The 14,779-nt window shown below is 37.5% G+C and overlaps 1 protein-coding gene across 2 annotated transcripts; it reads right to left on the bottom strand.

Moving 5' to 3' along the window:
• Positions 1–2,076: 2,076 nt before the first annotated feature.
• On the bottom strand, positions 2,077–13,931 carry GUCY1A1 (guanylate cyclase 1 soluble subunit alpha 1; the record flags this gene model as incomplete). Of its 2 annotated transcripts, none has more annotated exons than XM_079534881.1 (8): positions 2,077–2,278; positions 5,104–5,258; positions 6,705–6,848; positions 7,361–7,846; positions 8,990–9,699; positions 10,698–10,756; positions 12,013–12,074; positions 13,683–13,931. In XM_079534881.1, 8 exons carry the CDS (start codon positions 13,929–13,931, stop codon positions 2,077–2,079), a joined length of 2,067 nt encoding a protein of 688 aa, XP_079391007.1. The 2 variants fall into 2 exon arrangements, with proteins under 2 accessions (XP_079391007.1, XP_079391008.1); XM_079534882.1 differs by having other exon boundaries at positions 8,990–9,193; positions 10,699–10,756.
• Positions 13,932–14,779: the final 848 nt, after the last annotated feature.

Below are 14,779 nucleotides of genomic sequence, written 5' to 3'. Positions count from 1 at the left end.
TAGATCTGTAGTTGATCTCCCCTTCCGTCTAGGGGACACTGTGTTTTACAGAGCTATGCATAGGAAGAGGTCAGAAACAGCCAAGATGAACATCCTACAGAATAACACATTTATATGGAATCTGCCTACAGAATGGCCGTCCTCCAGTCCAGCAATAGTTCTCCCCGTGGGACAAAAGGAAATTTGCTCCTAGCTCTTCTTCCCATTTGTAAATAAGAAGAAATTATTTTTGTTTAGAACCCTATCAGTCAACAGTTCATTTCTTCCACATTTTTCATTCCAGGAACACCCATATGGGACTGCTACCAGTCTCTGGGTATTTATGTAAATAGAATTTTCCTAAGAAAATAATATTGCAGTGATCAGATTTGCAGACATCTTGTTTTCTTGAAATGCTGCTGTTAAAATTTAACAAATATGTGTGTGGATATACATATATATACTTATCACATACATGTAGTCTTTCAGGGTTGGTTTATTTTTGAGGGTGAGAGTTATTTCTAAGCATCTTAGATAGATGTAGGACATCACAAGAAACAGCAGGATGGAATGTTTCAAGTTTTGTTCAGATGAAGCTTGCAGGAGTTAAAATGTGCTTTTAAAATGTTTGTAACACTAGGCACTTACAGCTTCTCAGGTTTCTGATATGCTCTGTATACGTTCCTGCAAAACAGTGGGATTAGAACAGCATCTTCAGAATGAAGCACTCAGACTCAGAAAATGAACAGTCTAATTGAATCGCTCCCTGTAAATAGTCAGAGAGCAAAATCTGAGAGGTACCTTGAAAAAAAGTCACTCATGGTTTAATATGCCAAAACCCAAGAGTATAAGAGGTCAGAATAATAACAACTATTATTTGATACTACTGGAAATATTTGTGTGTGTAAGCAATGCAGCTCTCCAGCCTGCAGCTGGGACCAAACTGTACAGCACAGAGAAATTTCTGTGTAGATGAATCTGCTAGTTAGAGGCAGAATGCTAAGCTTTGTAACTGTATTTTGCCCTTTTCCAGAGGCAGACCCTTGAGAGTCCTTCAAGAGTTCTGGAGATAATTCTGTAGGTCCTCCTTACATCTTTAAAGTGTTTCACGTAACATGTTGTGTCCACCTTGCTGTCCTTGAATAAAGATCATGGCTTTAAACCAGTGCACTTCTGTTCTGTGCTATACACTCTGATTGGAATTTCTTATTTAAGTAAATGCTCCAAAGCACATTTTATTACACTCTTTTTGAAATATTTCAAATTCAAATGACAACAGCAACAAAGAAAAACATTTATTGCTCTAATACATCATAGCAAGTTGATATTATTTTTATAAAGTGTTTTAAAAACCCCGAGAACTAAAATACTGTTTGATGATTACAGAAACTGTAGGACGTGATTATACAGTGATTATACAGAACCTATATTCATTTTATACACAGAAGAAAGTTCAGCAAACAGTAAGTAGGAAACTCTTGTATGTATATGTGTGTTAGCTACAATTAGCAGCCCCATCCAGAAGATGCTGAGCACACTCAACACACTGACTTCAGCAAGTGTTAGAAGACGGTCAGCAGCTGTATGGATGGAGCCCAAAGGATGTTCTTGAAGGAGTATGTGGTAGCAGTGATGATATTTTTAAGATCATTTTTCTTATGGAATCTTAATAAAATGAACTTTTAACGGTCACTGATAAGCACCAGCTCACAACACTGCATGTGTCTGCATCACTTGCACATTACACTTCCTGGCACGCTGCACATACAATACACCTAGAATTCTCAGTGCAGAAAGAACTGAGAGGGTTGTCAGGTAGCACTCACAAATTATCACAGGGAACGTGTACTTTTTAGTGGCATTTTAAACAGTGAAGTTGCAATATTATTTTAGTGACTACATTCCTTATACAAAGGAAAAACATAAAGGAGTCAGTTACATACTTCCTGAAATTTTAATACTGGCTTTCAGGTGTTTTCAATCTAAAGTGCTTTCACGTTTCATATATTTTTTAAAATTTTCAATTTATACAAAAAAAAAAAACACAACAGAATATTTATACATTTATTCTATATGCTTGTGAATGTAGTAGATGATTTAGTCTATTCCCGTTTCCTCACCCAAAAAATTGGCATTGCCATCTCCCAGATCTTCCTTTTGAAACCAAGTCTGTGAGCTTGTTCCTTGAATATAAGCATCCAGAAAATAGCAAATTCCAGGGATATCACTGGGAAAATTTGGAGGAAGTTCTTCTCTTGAGCGTGGCGTAAATACAAAACCTGGATACTCCTTTAATAATCTGTAACAAAAAATGAATTGCCTTGGTTAAGAGGGAATCAATCACTAATTGTTACTACATACACTAAGTAATTCCTCATGAATTCTTTATAAAACAGGTCAAAATTTAATATTTATGTTTTTTACTGAAAAGTTTAAAACAACTATTTACTTGGTAATCTTGATAACTCATTAGTTAAGCACCAGTACAAACAGGAATATTGCCTCTCTTTTTTGTCTTGTCACTGTTTTGAATATAGGTGCTGTATTTGTTGCAAGTTCTTGCAAAACCAATGTAGCTAGTTCAAAAATGAGAGCTAATTCAAATTAGCACATGAAAGCGGCACCACAATTAATGTTACAAGTAATGGAATACTGACAAGGTTATTAACTAAGCTATTCAGATCCTCCTGCCAACTCTAGGAATTTTTTCCACAAAACCTAATGGTCTTCAATATCTGAAACACAGATGGCTGTTCTTCAGGGATAAATATTGATGACTGGTACCTAAGGCTCCAAATAAACATTGCTACAGGTGGGAGTTGTGCAAGATGCCATGCTCTGTGTATAAATCCATGTAAATGGATTTTAATGTAAAAACATTAAACACAAAGACTGTTTTTGCATCATTCACTCAGGTGAAAAAGCATTCGGTGGCAATAATAATTATAGTTTACCCTTCAACTCCATTGCCTGTTTTCTAGGCATCCAAATAATTACGGTGTGAGTTTGGTTTTTTTCCTTTCGACAGTTGACTTATTTGAGATACTGTCTTGAGATGAATAAGCAGACAAACAGGGAGCCACTTACGCCTCAGAATATAAACAAGTTTTGTGTGAAAGAACTGCATAATGATTTTAAGAAAAGACCGTGGCCAACCTGATTCAGAACGATTTGCCGTGTGGACGTGGAAAAAGTCATTATTGGCCACCACAGTTCTTCTGACTCAGCTAAGTACTGGAGATGATAATGCTATGTCTCTATTTAGACTGCATGATCCAAACCCAAGTTACTTACGTGTGCTCTAATACATCTGCTTTCACCTGCAGAAGATAATCTTTAGCTTTGCACCCTCTAAGTCACACAGTATTGCCGCAGGGGATTCCAACTTCTCTGATAACTGGCCACACAGTCCTGACACAACATCAGATACACAGCACCAAGCAGAAGCTGAGTACAGCCAGCTGTCTAGGCTACAGTTCTGAATGTAGCAGATTATTTCAATTACTCCTGTTTCTGCACCCCAAAAAAATGGTATTGCAGTCTCTCAAATCTTTCTTAAATGAAAAAAATCTTTTATATCTGTATTTCACTCATCCAGCACTATGATTTCCTACTAGTGAACTCACTCTCTGTAGTTCATATTTAAAATTTTCGGCTACTCTGGAAGAAACAATAAAACTGTATGAGTTTCGTGGCATAAAATTCAGATCTTTACCTGGATTGCAGACAGTTGCTACCACCAAATTTAAAAAAGGTTTTTAATGCTTTGTCTGGAACATAAAAGACACTATGACTTGGCCACAGACATATTGGCAAGGTAATTTTAAGTATAACTGAAGATATAATACAAAGGGAGTGTTGGGCTAAGAGGACAAGGGAAATATATTTCCCATGGGAGAGCCTGCTAACTATCTGCACGAAACCAGATATCCTTTACTAAAAGTGATCTGAGTGAATCATAAATAGTACAGCCTGGGTTCCACACCACGAGGTTCAAACTGAGCTGGGATCAAGACATGCATAAAATAAACACTATCATGGTTGATTCACTGCAACCTATTCATTCATCTTCCCTAATCGAAAGAGAATGGGGATGTGCACAGTGATGCTTAACAACTGTTTGATTAGGATGTTATTTTCAAGTGCATCTGCATAAGCTTGGCATCCAGGAATTAAGGAAAATAATTTAGGTTAGGTGCCTTCATGGGGTGCTGCTGAATCAGCAGCTACAGATCTGACCTAGATTAGACAGGTTTGGCCCCCGATACCAGATGCTTTTCTACAGACTTAGACAGTTGGTACAGACAGCGGGTCTCCTGTTTCTCCAAATAACATTGCTTGCTATCCTATCTCAGGAATGCAAGGTAGCAGGCTCAGCCAGGGAAACCACAAATTAACGGAGAAGCAGCGGATTGGTGGACAGAGTTGTAGCCGATAAGATGACCAAGCAGAGCGAGTCAAACGTCCTCCAACTTGACCCGGGTCAAAGAGGACACAGCCTTCATCAAAAGACCACCAGAGGAACGTTGAGAGATACGACGTGTGCATAAAAGAACTGAGACTTGGGGCGGGGAGAAATATCAATCATTTTGAGGACTCGTAATCACCCAACCTTTTCTTGGAAATCTAATGCATACTTAAGCAGCTTGTTCTTTAAGTATGTGCTTTTCTTGCCCTCTGGTATGCAGGCTTGGTGGGATTACCCACCTGCATCTGGAGTGTGCGCAGCGCTGATAAAACACACCTGCTTTATAACTCTGTGGTTACAGAGTTTGATTTTTGCACATCATCCAGTTTACAGTGAAAGCCACCTCCCTCAAAGATAAACCAGTTTTACGAGAGGCAAAAAAAGGCAAGAGGTACATAGCTTCAGGGCAAGAAGCAAATTTGCCCCAAGTCCTCCACTTATTTTAATCATAGCATCTGAAAAATAAATATCAGCCGTTCCATTTCACTCTGTTGCTGCTTCTGATTGCATTCTGAATAAAAATAGCTATTGTGCAATCATGAGCAGTCAGATAAAAAGAGTAAAAAGAAAACAGGGAAAAAATAACAAGATAACAAACTTTTACATTAACTATTTCAAGTGGAAATTTTACTGATGTACACCGTAAAGCACCGTACCTGTAAGTCGTTGGGCTGACATTTATTTTTCGAGGTACACTGCAAGATTCAAACTTGTTGGCAAGGGTTACATTATTTCCAAAGAGGCAATAACGAGGCATTTTAACTCCAACAACTCCAGCAAAAACAGATCCAGAATGAAGGCCAATACGCATCTTTAAATAAAAGGCAGAAAATGTCATGATTAGGTAAGGCAAATAAAATGGTTGAAGTTTTAAAAATTCTTTCTTAATTAAAAAATAAAATTGAGTTGCTAATATAAACCGAGTTAGTACAGCCTACTGAATATGTCTGTATTCTGGTCATTACTGCTTGTAGATTGGAAAGTAGCCCAAGTATATCTTGCTTTGCATAGTAAATCATCTGACATGACTGAGATAAAGTTGGTCTTTCTGGCAGTATATTCATCTAAAAACACCATCAGGAGTTACTATGACACTTAAATATTTTCCTAGGAGGAACTGCATGGCACAGTGTTAGACTGATGAAAGTTACTAAATTGAAATTGTAATTGCTTTGCGGTTAAGGTCAGAAGACAAGTCCTAGGGAACAGTGAAGAAAATATGTACATGCTCTTCAGCAGTAGAAACGTTCTGATACCCCCTCTTTGCAATTCATAGTCTGAATTTTGAGTTTTGTTTAGTTTTCCTCTAAGAAGCTTCTAGAATTTATTCTTTCTCCCTATTTTAAAATTACTTTTAGAATGTAATAACATTCATCATTCAGAGCTACACAAGTAGCATTTGCATGGAAATTATAAACACTTAATATTGTCATAAATATGTTTCTGTATTTTCAGGCATAATTTAATTTGATATTGTGAAATACAAATATAATGGTCTTTATTTCCACCATTCTTAATACTGCTGTTCTCTGTGATAAATGTGGAGCCTGTAATCCTTGTAAAAAACATTTTCTTGGTCTTAGAACACAAATATTCCTTAAACCATAATCAAAGAAGTCTGAAGCTCCTTTTCCAAAGGGGCAAATATTAAAAATAAGCAAGTGCAAGACATAATTAATCAAGACACCTGTATTAAAAATAACAAGACCGTATTCCAGGTGGAAAGTTCAGTACACGCTTATGTCTCCACTGAAAGGAGGTCACAAATGTGACTACCACTGAATCTGACAGTGGCCTTGCCAGCAGTAGCACCATTCTTATGGTGACCAGCAACAGAATCATCTAAAGACGTGTGGATTACTGCAGTTACAGCACGTCTCTGATGATTCGTGCTGGTGACTGTTGCCTAAGAATACTTCCATATTCTCCTAGGTTCTTATTTTGAAAGACGATTAGTATCCTAATTAGAAAATAATAAAATTGATTGCTAGGGAGACAAAAACAGCAGCACATCAGTGTGCACCCATTAATTTAGCAGGAACTGGGTTGATTTTAAGACCTCTGCCTCATCTTTATTTCTCCACAACATTCATATTAATAGAAATAAAATAGTCAGCCTCTCTACCTATACACATTTGATTCCCCAACTTGTCTAAGTTAATGCAAATTTTCTTTGAAACAAATATCCCCAGACCAACTAGGCCATCAAAATTTTCCCTTTTTACCATATAAAATATTATAAAATAAAATATATGACCTTGATAGGCTCCCCATGGGGAGACACCACCTCATCTGACAGCTCCATCATCTTCAGGGCCATCAATGCTATTTGGACAGCATGGGTTTCACTTTCTTTGTGCAAACCTCCAGCAACACAGTAGGCATCTCCAATAGTCTCAACCTAAAACAGGTACATTTGTTCCTTAATATTACAATAGTTGTATAAAAGAATAGTCTGTGGCTTCAATATGCTACCTCTAAATTGACTGAGTCCTATTTGTCCTGCTAAATCATTTAAGTCTTGAATAAATCCTGTGGTATCCTTTAAAAGGCAAAAGTGCACAACTAGTATTTACTGCTGGGCACGACACTAGAATACTTTTCCTTGCTCTCCTACTGTCAGACAGCTGTAGTTACATTAAACACATTGATTTACCACAGATTCATAGCACTGCAACTGAAATCCATTTTAGAAATGACCTCTTAGGTTATGATGTGTTTCCTGCTTGGCTGCATATACTGCCCACTCTGTTGATAAACTTTTGTTTTTGTTTTATGATTTATCTTAATATTTTTTTCTTACAATGAAGGTTTTAGGCAAAATATTTTTGGACTTGTATTATTCTCTGTCCTGTTTTGTCTTTATTTCCTTTCCTGCCACATAGCCCCACATACAAGCAAAAAATGTTGTACCTTGTAGACATCTAACTCTCCACACTGGTAATCAAAGCGAGTATAAAGCTCATTAAGCATGGTTATAACCTGCATAGGTGAGCACTGGGAACAGATGGCAGTGAATCCGACAATGTCAGAGAAAAGCATTGTGACATTACTAAACTTCTTGGCTTGCACCACTTGTCCTTGCCACAGCTGCTGAGCAACTTCTCCAGGAAAAATAGAAAACAGAAGATCTACGGTCTTCTTCTTTTCCTCTTCAAGTGCTTGATGGGCCTGTTCAAGGGTTGCTTTCAGCTTTCCTAACCTCTTCTTCAGTCCATCCTGAGCTCTGGCTTGCTCTCCAATCAGAACAACATCTCTCAGTGCATTGTGAATGGGAATATCTGAAAGATATAATCCACGTCCTGTAAAATCTTCTAGCCTATCCACACACGGAGATCCCAAGAATAGGATTGCACTGGATTCAAGAATATAGATCATTTGGCCTTTGAGATCCATTACCTGAAACAGAACATTAAAGAAAGAAGAATTCATGCACACCATGCAAGGCAAGTATTTAGAAACAAGAAACACATTTTGCTGAACCATAGGAGAATTGAACTGATTCACAGTTCTCACATTTCCTTCTATTTGTTGGAGATAGAACATGGAATACTAAATCGTAGAGGTAAATAATAAGTTCAGTTTATTTTTTAGGCTTAGGCTTCTGGTGCAAAAGATAAAGCAGCTTAAGGATTAAACACTAATTTGGTATTGGTAAGCATCAATTTCATCTTAGGGATCAAACAAAAATCAAAAGAAGAATTTTGTGCATTTTTACCTACCAATAAATTGCTACTGATTTGAGTGGCCAATAGATTTCTGATAAGAACTATACTGTTCGAGTCATGCACAACTTCCTCTGTAAGATGAAGTGAGAAAATGGGCTTCAGTTTTATTAAAGTTTTATTGAAGTACTCACTGAGACTAAAAATCGTAATGCAGAAATACCAGGAATAACTCATTTTCATGATCTAAAAAATCAATATTCTTTGTGTGTAATGCTGTTTCTGTGTTCTTCCCCTGTTCGCTCCTGCAACGTGGAAGGTGCTGAGGAGGTCTCCTTAATGTTGCTTAGAATCACCTTTTTTTTTGTGGTAGCGATTGCACCAGTAAAGGTATATGAATATAAAAGATGCAAAGTACAAAAGATAACAAAGACTGAATTAACACAAGAAACTCCCTTCCCCAAATTCAAAAGCTGCTGTTTGCATCTAATTCAAGTACGCTTTGGTAAAACTCTCCCTGCTCCATTTTTTGTGTTGGTGATGCTCTTACTCTCAGCAACATGGCATGCCACTGGCTTTAGCTCAATTTATTAGTTTCTCTCTGTATTTCCAATGACTCCTTCAAAATCAAGCTAACAGTCAAATTTCATATGTGCAGTGGTTCAAGAGAATTTTCAGTCAATGTTGGTTTCAAATTCTGAATTACCTTACATTGTCCTCATAACAGACCATCATTATTAAGTTGTATTAGAGGTTGAAAGATAAGTGATGTAAAACACAACATTATTTATTTTATGGCTATTTTAACTCTATCTATATTGCTTGTCTCCAAAGAGGAAAACAAATTCATCTCTGAAGATTATAAAAAGACTCTTACCATAGATGACTTCAGATCAGTATTATCCCATCTTCTCACTCGTACAGTAAACTGCATATTTAACATTGTCATTATTCCACTAAACGTGCAGCTTATTTTAGGGGTAAGAATTTCAAAATATTCTTCAAAATTGGGCTTAGCTTGAAATTCTCTTCTGGTCAAAAGCCTTCTTATCCCATTTCCAACTTGTAGAACAGACATATCCTTGTCAAACATAAAATGAAACGGGAAGATCTTACAGAACACAGAGGCAGGAATCACAAGTGAAGACTGCGGTTTACATGGAGATAAAGAAGGCTTTGCACTTTTGACTTGTATAGAGTACAGCAAATAGGGCTGATTAACAAACTCAGTGCAGTCATTATGGAAACAAGGAGGCATGAGCATGACTTCCACCTCAGTTTCATACAAAATATGAGCCGCTGCTTTAATAATGCCAGATAGAATAAGACTTGTGATTTTCTTGGGAAAGAAATAATACACGTTTAAGAAGTCCTGATCTTTCTCCAGGCATAATATGGAAACTTCTTCAAGTCTGTCCTTTTTCCCTGCTTCCTGACTGTGGCTACTTTGCTTCAGCAGAGTAGTGAAACTGTTCAAGAAGTCCTTAAGGGTTCCTCCAATAACCCCCAGTATGTGTTCATCCTCTTCATAGCATATTTTGAACAGCTCTTCACCAAGAGATTCTCGTAGAGACTCCACAGGAACACCTGCATGGAATTACATTTAAATCAGAACTACACTCGTCATGCAATCTCAGGCTAGCCTCTAATTTTTTTTGTCCTAAACCTAATGAAATCAGCAATATCCTTCGCTGATCCAGCACAGACAACTGAGGGCCTTCGCACTTTGGAGTCCTGCTGTGACCGACTAAGGTTGTTCTATCTGGTGCCTGAAAGACATGCAGAGATGGGCTGTAGTCTGGAACGATCCATTGTGCTGTGGTAGGAGCGTAGACAAAACGAACGCCCATTTTGGCACATGACTTAAACCCATCGAAATAATAATAATAAAAAAGTAAGAATAAAATCAGATCTGTGCAGATATACATGCTGTGCCAAATCCAATCATTCAAATGCCTCTAGGAACATTCCAGGGCTCTGAAACCAGTCAGCACAGAACAGCTCATCTTCACGGTAGCTGTATGCAAACTGATTGCTGGGAACATTGCTGGGATTGCTGCACAGCTGTTAGTAGGAACCTTTTTGAAAAGGGTTTTCTGCCACGTGATCAGCTTTACTGCTTGAGGTTACAGAGGACGATGCTTCACTTCCTGGAAATGTTAATTTACTAACTTCAATAAGTACTGGCTGCTAGAGATGTAGCCTGTTCCCATATTCCAAATTAAAGCAGCTCTCATCCCAGAGAGTAGAATCCTTCAGAGGATGTAAAGAATCGAACATTTTCTCAACAGTTTTACACCACAAGATGTTACCAACAACACTTTACAACTCTCTCTAGATGTTGGATGTTGGGGGTCAGCACAGACTTGATAAATTTTGACGCTCTGGGCTGTTGGTTGCCCAGAAACAGTTTATTTTATGTGATGTTGGCATTACTTCAGCCATCACGAGGAGGAAATGATTTAACAAGCCCAATTTATATACGTATATATTATTTTATACATATACCATTTTACATAAATATTTGTACATGTAATATATTTGTACATGTAATATAGATGTATTGTTAAACAAGAATGCATTACCTGCTGCAATAGCATGATCACTGATTATTTTTTCAAAATCTTCTCTGTCGCCAGTTTTTCTGCAAAGATCATAAAAAAAAGAAATAAAACTCCTGAAAAATGAGGACAAATGGGATAGAAATAGTATGCAATAATATTTACTCCGTATTTACTCTGTAAAGACTAAGTTCTGCCAGTCAAATAGGAAGGTTTTGTTGTGTTTTTTTTCCTTCTCATTCAAAATGGGCCTTAGTAGGATCTTAGATTATCCTGTGCATTTGTGATAAATTTTAGTTGTCTGAACTCAGACTATGGATTGAGGCCAAATGCTGCAGTGTGTCATTGATTACAGCCTCTTACATTGCAACAACCCTATCTTTTGCTTCACTAGTATTTTGCTACTTGTAAGTGTACTCATATTCACAAATAATAAATACTATATATATAATATACATACAAATATATAGTATAATTTGAGTATACATTCAAGCATTTCTTGGAATTACATTAAGTTAAAGAGAGGTAATAAAGCATTTGTTTTTGATAGGAAATACCCATCAACTCTAAAATTACTTGTCAATTGGTAGAAATCCTGATTTCTGTGTTATAAAACAGCAATCCTGTGAGTTCTGAGGTTGATAAATATCAACCTGAATGTCAGACACAAGGTGATGAGATGTAGCTTAGATCAATCTTCGCACAAGCTGTGAGCCTTTGATACAGATTATCTGAATTTCCTTACTTGAAATAACTTAAATATGCAAAACATGCAAAAGCAACATAGGTGTTTAGATTTGTTTTAGATTTGCCTTAGTACACTGTTCAGGATAGCATACTTCTTTTTTTGCTTCAAACTAATTCTCCATATTCCAATACATAATTAAGATAGAGAAAGTATTCCAGTCAGCAATTATAACACACTTCTGACCAGCTATTAAGAATGCAAGCATACTAGAAAACAATTTTTTTTTTTGTACAATCATTTGAATTTAAAATTCTTTTCCCAGACTCTTAGAAATACCAGTGGTTTATTTATTATTAGAAGGCCATACAATGGTGAAATAAGACAACTATATCCATCTTTCCCATCTATGTCTGAGCGCTCGCTGAGTTCCCCCAGAACATCTGCTTGTTTTAAGCAATGTTTCCCTGTACAAATGGCTAAATTTGCCCATTAAGCCAACTTAGATTGCATGAAATGTCATGCACCAATTTAATAAGGTAAGAGAACACAGATTCCAGAAGTCCTGATCCCCAGCCAGCACTCCAGCCATTATGAACTCTGCAAAACATTTTTACTGCACGGTTTAGTTGCAAGTCTATTATACATACGTACCTGGTTTCTTTTATCCTGTGCTTTGCTAACGTTCTCTGAAGTGCAAGATTTAGTCTTTCAAACTGGGAAAGAAAGAAAGCTACATTGATTAAGTATCGTTGCTGAAAATTTAATCATAACATTTTACACAGAGAAGAATTACTGTGCTGTCCTTGGGACCGCCATCTTTTTTCAAGCTGGTACAGTTAGAAAGAGTGTGTCATTTCTGTGCTTGGGGTTTAGATCATGTTGATGCCTTCAGCTCCATACTATCATAGAATGGCTTGGCTTGGAAGGGACCCGAAGGATCATCAAGTTCCAACCCCCTGTCGCAGGAAGGGCCACCAACCTCCAGATCTGGCACTAGACCTGGCTGCCCAGGGCCCCATCCAACCAGGCCTTGAACACCTCCAGGGATGGACAGGGCATCCACAGCCTCTCTGGGCAGCTGTTCCAGCACCTCACCACTCTCTTTGTGAAGAACTTCCCCCTGACATCCAAGAACTTTCTCTTTGCATGCAACTACCAGTACCTACTACTCCAATACCACTATAACCTATAATTAAGGCCCCTTATTTGATGTGCGTGTGTGGTTAGGCCAAGTTCCAATTCATAAAACTTCAATAACTGTTGATATCTGCGACAAGAACCTTGAGGTTCAGGAGCTTTGGGAATACATGGCCACAGCCTCCTTGACTTTGCTCTTACTACAAGTAATGGAATTGTAATAAACTGAGTATTCAGACATGGCTGTTCACTGTCATCCCAACACAGACCAGTCTATTTGTCCATGTTTTCAGCAAAATTTGAGGCGTATCCACATATCAAATGTCATGCAGTGGCACTTTCTTTAAAGCTGTAGTTCTCATATACAGAAATAGCATGCACTGTGTCTGTTCTCACTAGAACTGAGCAGAGACTATTACTGAAAATATATTAATTAACCCAGTGTTTCAACATAATCATTGCATTTCCCAGTTGCACAGATACTCTATTCAGTCTCTCCAGGACAAAGAGTCAGGCATGGTTTCTACTGGGAGGACACTGGAACTTAGATGACAAGTTCTGTAGTCTTTGCTCATTTAAATCTAGTAGCTATGATACAGCTCACACATGACAAAAGTTCTATTTCTTTGTTTGAACCATTTGCCCAAATATATGGTTTAGAATTTTCCTTTGCATTAAACATAGACATTAATGTCTTTAAAGTAATATTGCAGGAGGTTCGCATAATAGCAGATGAAAACAGTGAATTTATTTGTATATTTATTTGTGATAACGAATGATACGCATAGCGTGGATTCAGTTAGGTGAATTGATTAGGTAAGCATGTAATTCATGTAATTAGCTACCAGGGCAGAGTTTCTCCAACTGCATCTCTATGTTAAAAAAATTCTTTGGAAAGGCATGCTCTTAAGAGGAACGAGTAAAATGAGCAGTGGGAGACTGCAAATACAGGACAAAATACAGGGAAATACAGTGGAAGAGCAGACAAAACTGATTGTGGCAAAATTGTATCAAAAAAAGGAATTGGAAAGGATGAAATGACGATTTAACCTCTGCTGACCTATGTAATAACACAAGCTCTGAAGTCAAAACGGCTTTCAGGAGGCTTACATCTAAAGGCTTGCATAAAATGCATTTTAATGTACATAACGAAACACTGGTGTTAAAACACAGTATCCATTTACCTCAGGAAATATTAGTTTGCAGATGCTTTCAGTTAACGTGTGCAGGTACACTCTACTTCTGCTCGTTTTCCTTTGTGGAAGGTTTCCTTGAGTGTCTTTTTCGTGGACTTCTTTGCAGATGGGCAAAGCTGCTCTGGAGCTGTTTTCTGTGCAACCCTTCTCATGTTCATCAGCAATACGACTTTGAGTCAGTAAGGAGAAAGGACATTCCCCTGTGATCTTCAAGTCTTTCAGTTTTGTACAGAACATGCTGTACTGTCTATTGAGGATAAGAGTACTTGGCTTGGTATTTAATAGTACTCTTCTGTTTACTAACAAGAGAAGAAGATGCCAGAATATTTGATGAAGCAACCACTGTGGAAGATTATTGGTAGCTACAAATCATCTCAGGAACAAATGTGTGCCCCTAGAAAAGAAGAAAGGAAAAAAAAAAAACAAAAAACACACAAATGTATTATTTTATTTTCTCCTTTAAAAATGAAGTGGCAGTTTATGCCATGCATGCATTAAAATAATGGCTTTCTTAAAGCCTTGCTCAAGAAAATACTTAAGCTTTGCTCATGCAGTATTTTAAGCACGTATTCCCTACTGACTGGAATGCTTCAGGTATTTAGAATTGTGTGCATGGCTAAATGCTTGGCTGAATCGTGGCTCCAGCGATTAAGGCAGAGGAGCTGCTTCATCTGATACATCTTTGTTCATGGTGATGGATGAGGTTCCTGAAAGAGCAAATAGCAAAGTTCTAACGAGAAAAATCTTTTTAATTCTTCATAAGCAGCTATTAAAAGTACTTGAAGTGGCACAATGAAACTGATTTGTAATGGATGCTTAAATCTCCATTTAATCAATGCCAAAGGCATCCTTCTTGGAACAGAGAACTATTTGACTGAAGTCAGCCCTCAACTGTCTGGAACAGCAGACCGTCCAAGACCATGGGTTAGTGCCTGCTGTAAAAGCCACAGCTACTGCCCACAGCAGGTAGGAAATAGGCCACGTAACTGATGTAGCTGCTTGGAAACACCAGGAGATTTTATGCTTTTACAGGTGATGCCTTTCAAACAATGCATTGAAGCCAGAGTTGAGCATTTCAGTTTAAT

Source organism: Tetrao urogallus (genome assembly GCF_951394365.1).
Source record: "Tetrao urogallus genome assembly, chromosome: 4".
In the NCBI taxonomy this organism is placed as follows: domain Eukaryota; kingdom Metazoa; phylum Chordata; class Aves; order Galliformes; family Phasianidae; genus Tetrao; species Tetrao urogallus.
Note: the sequence above shows the minus strand (reverse complement) of the source record. Positions and strands in the feature narration are given on the sequence as shown.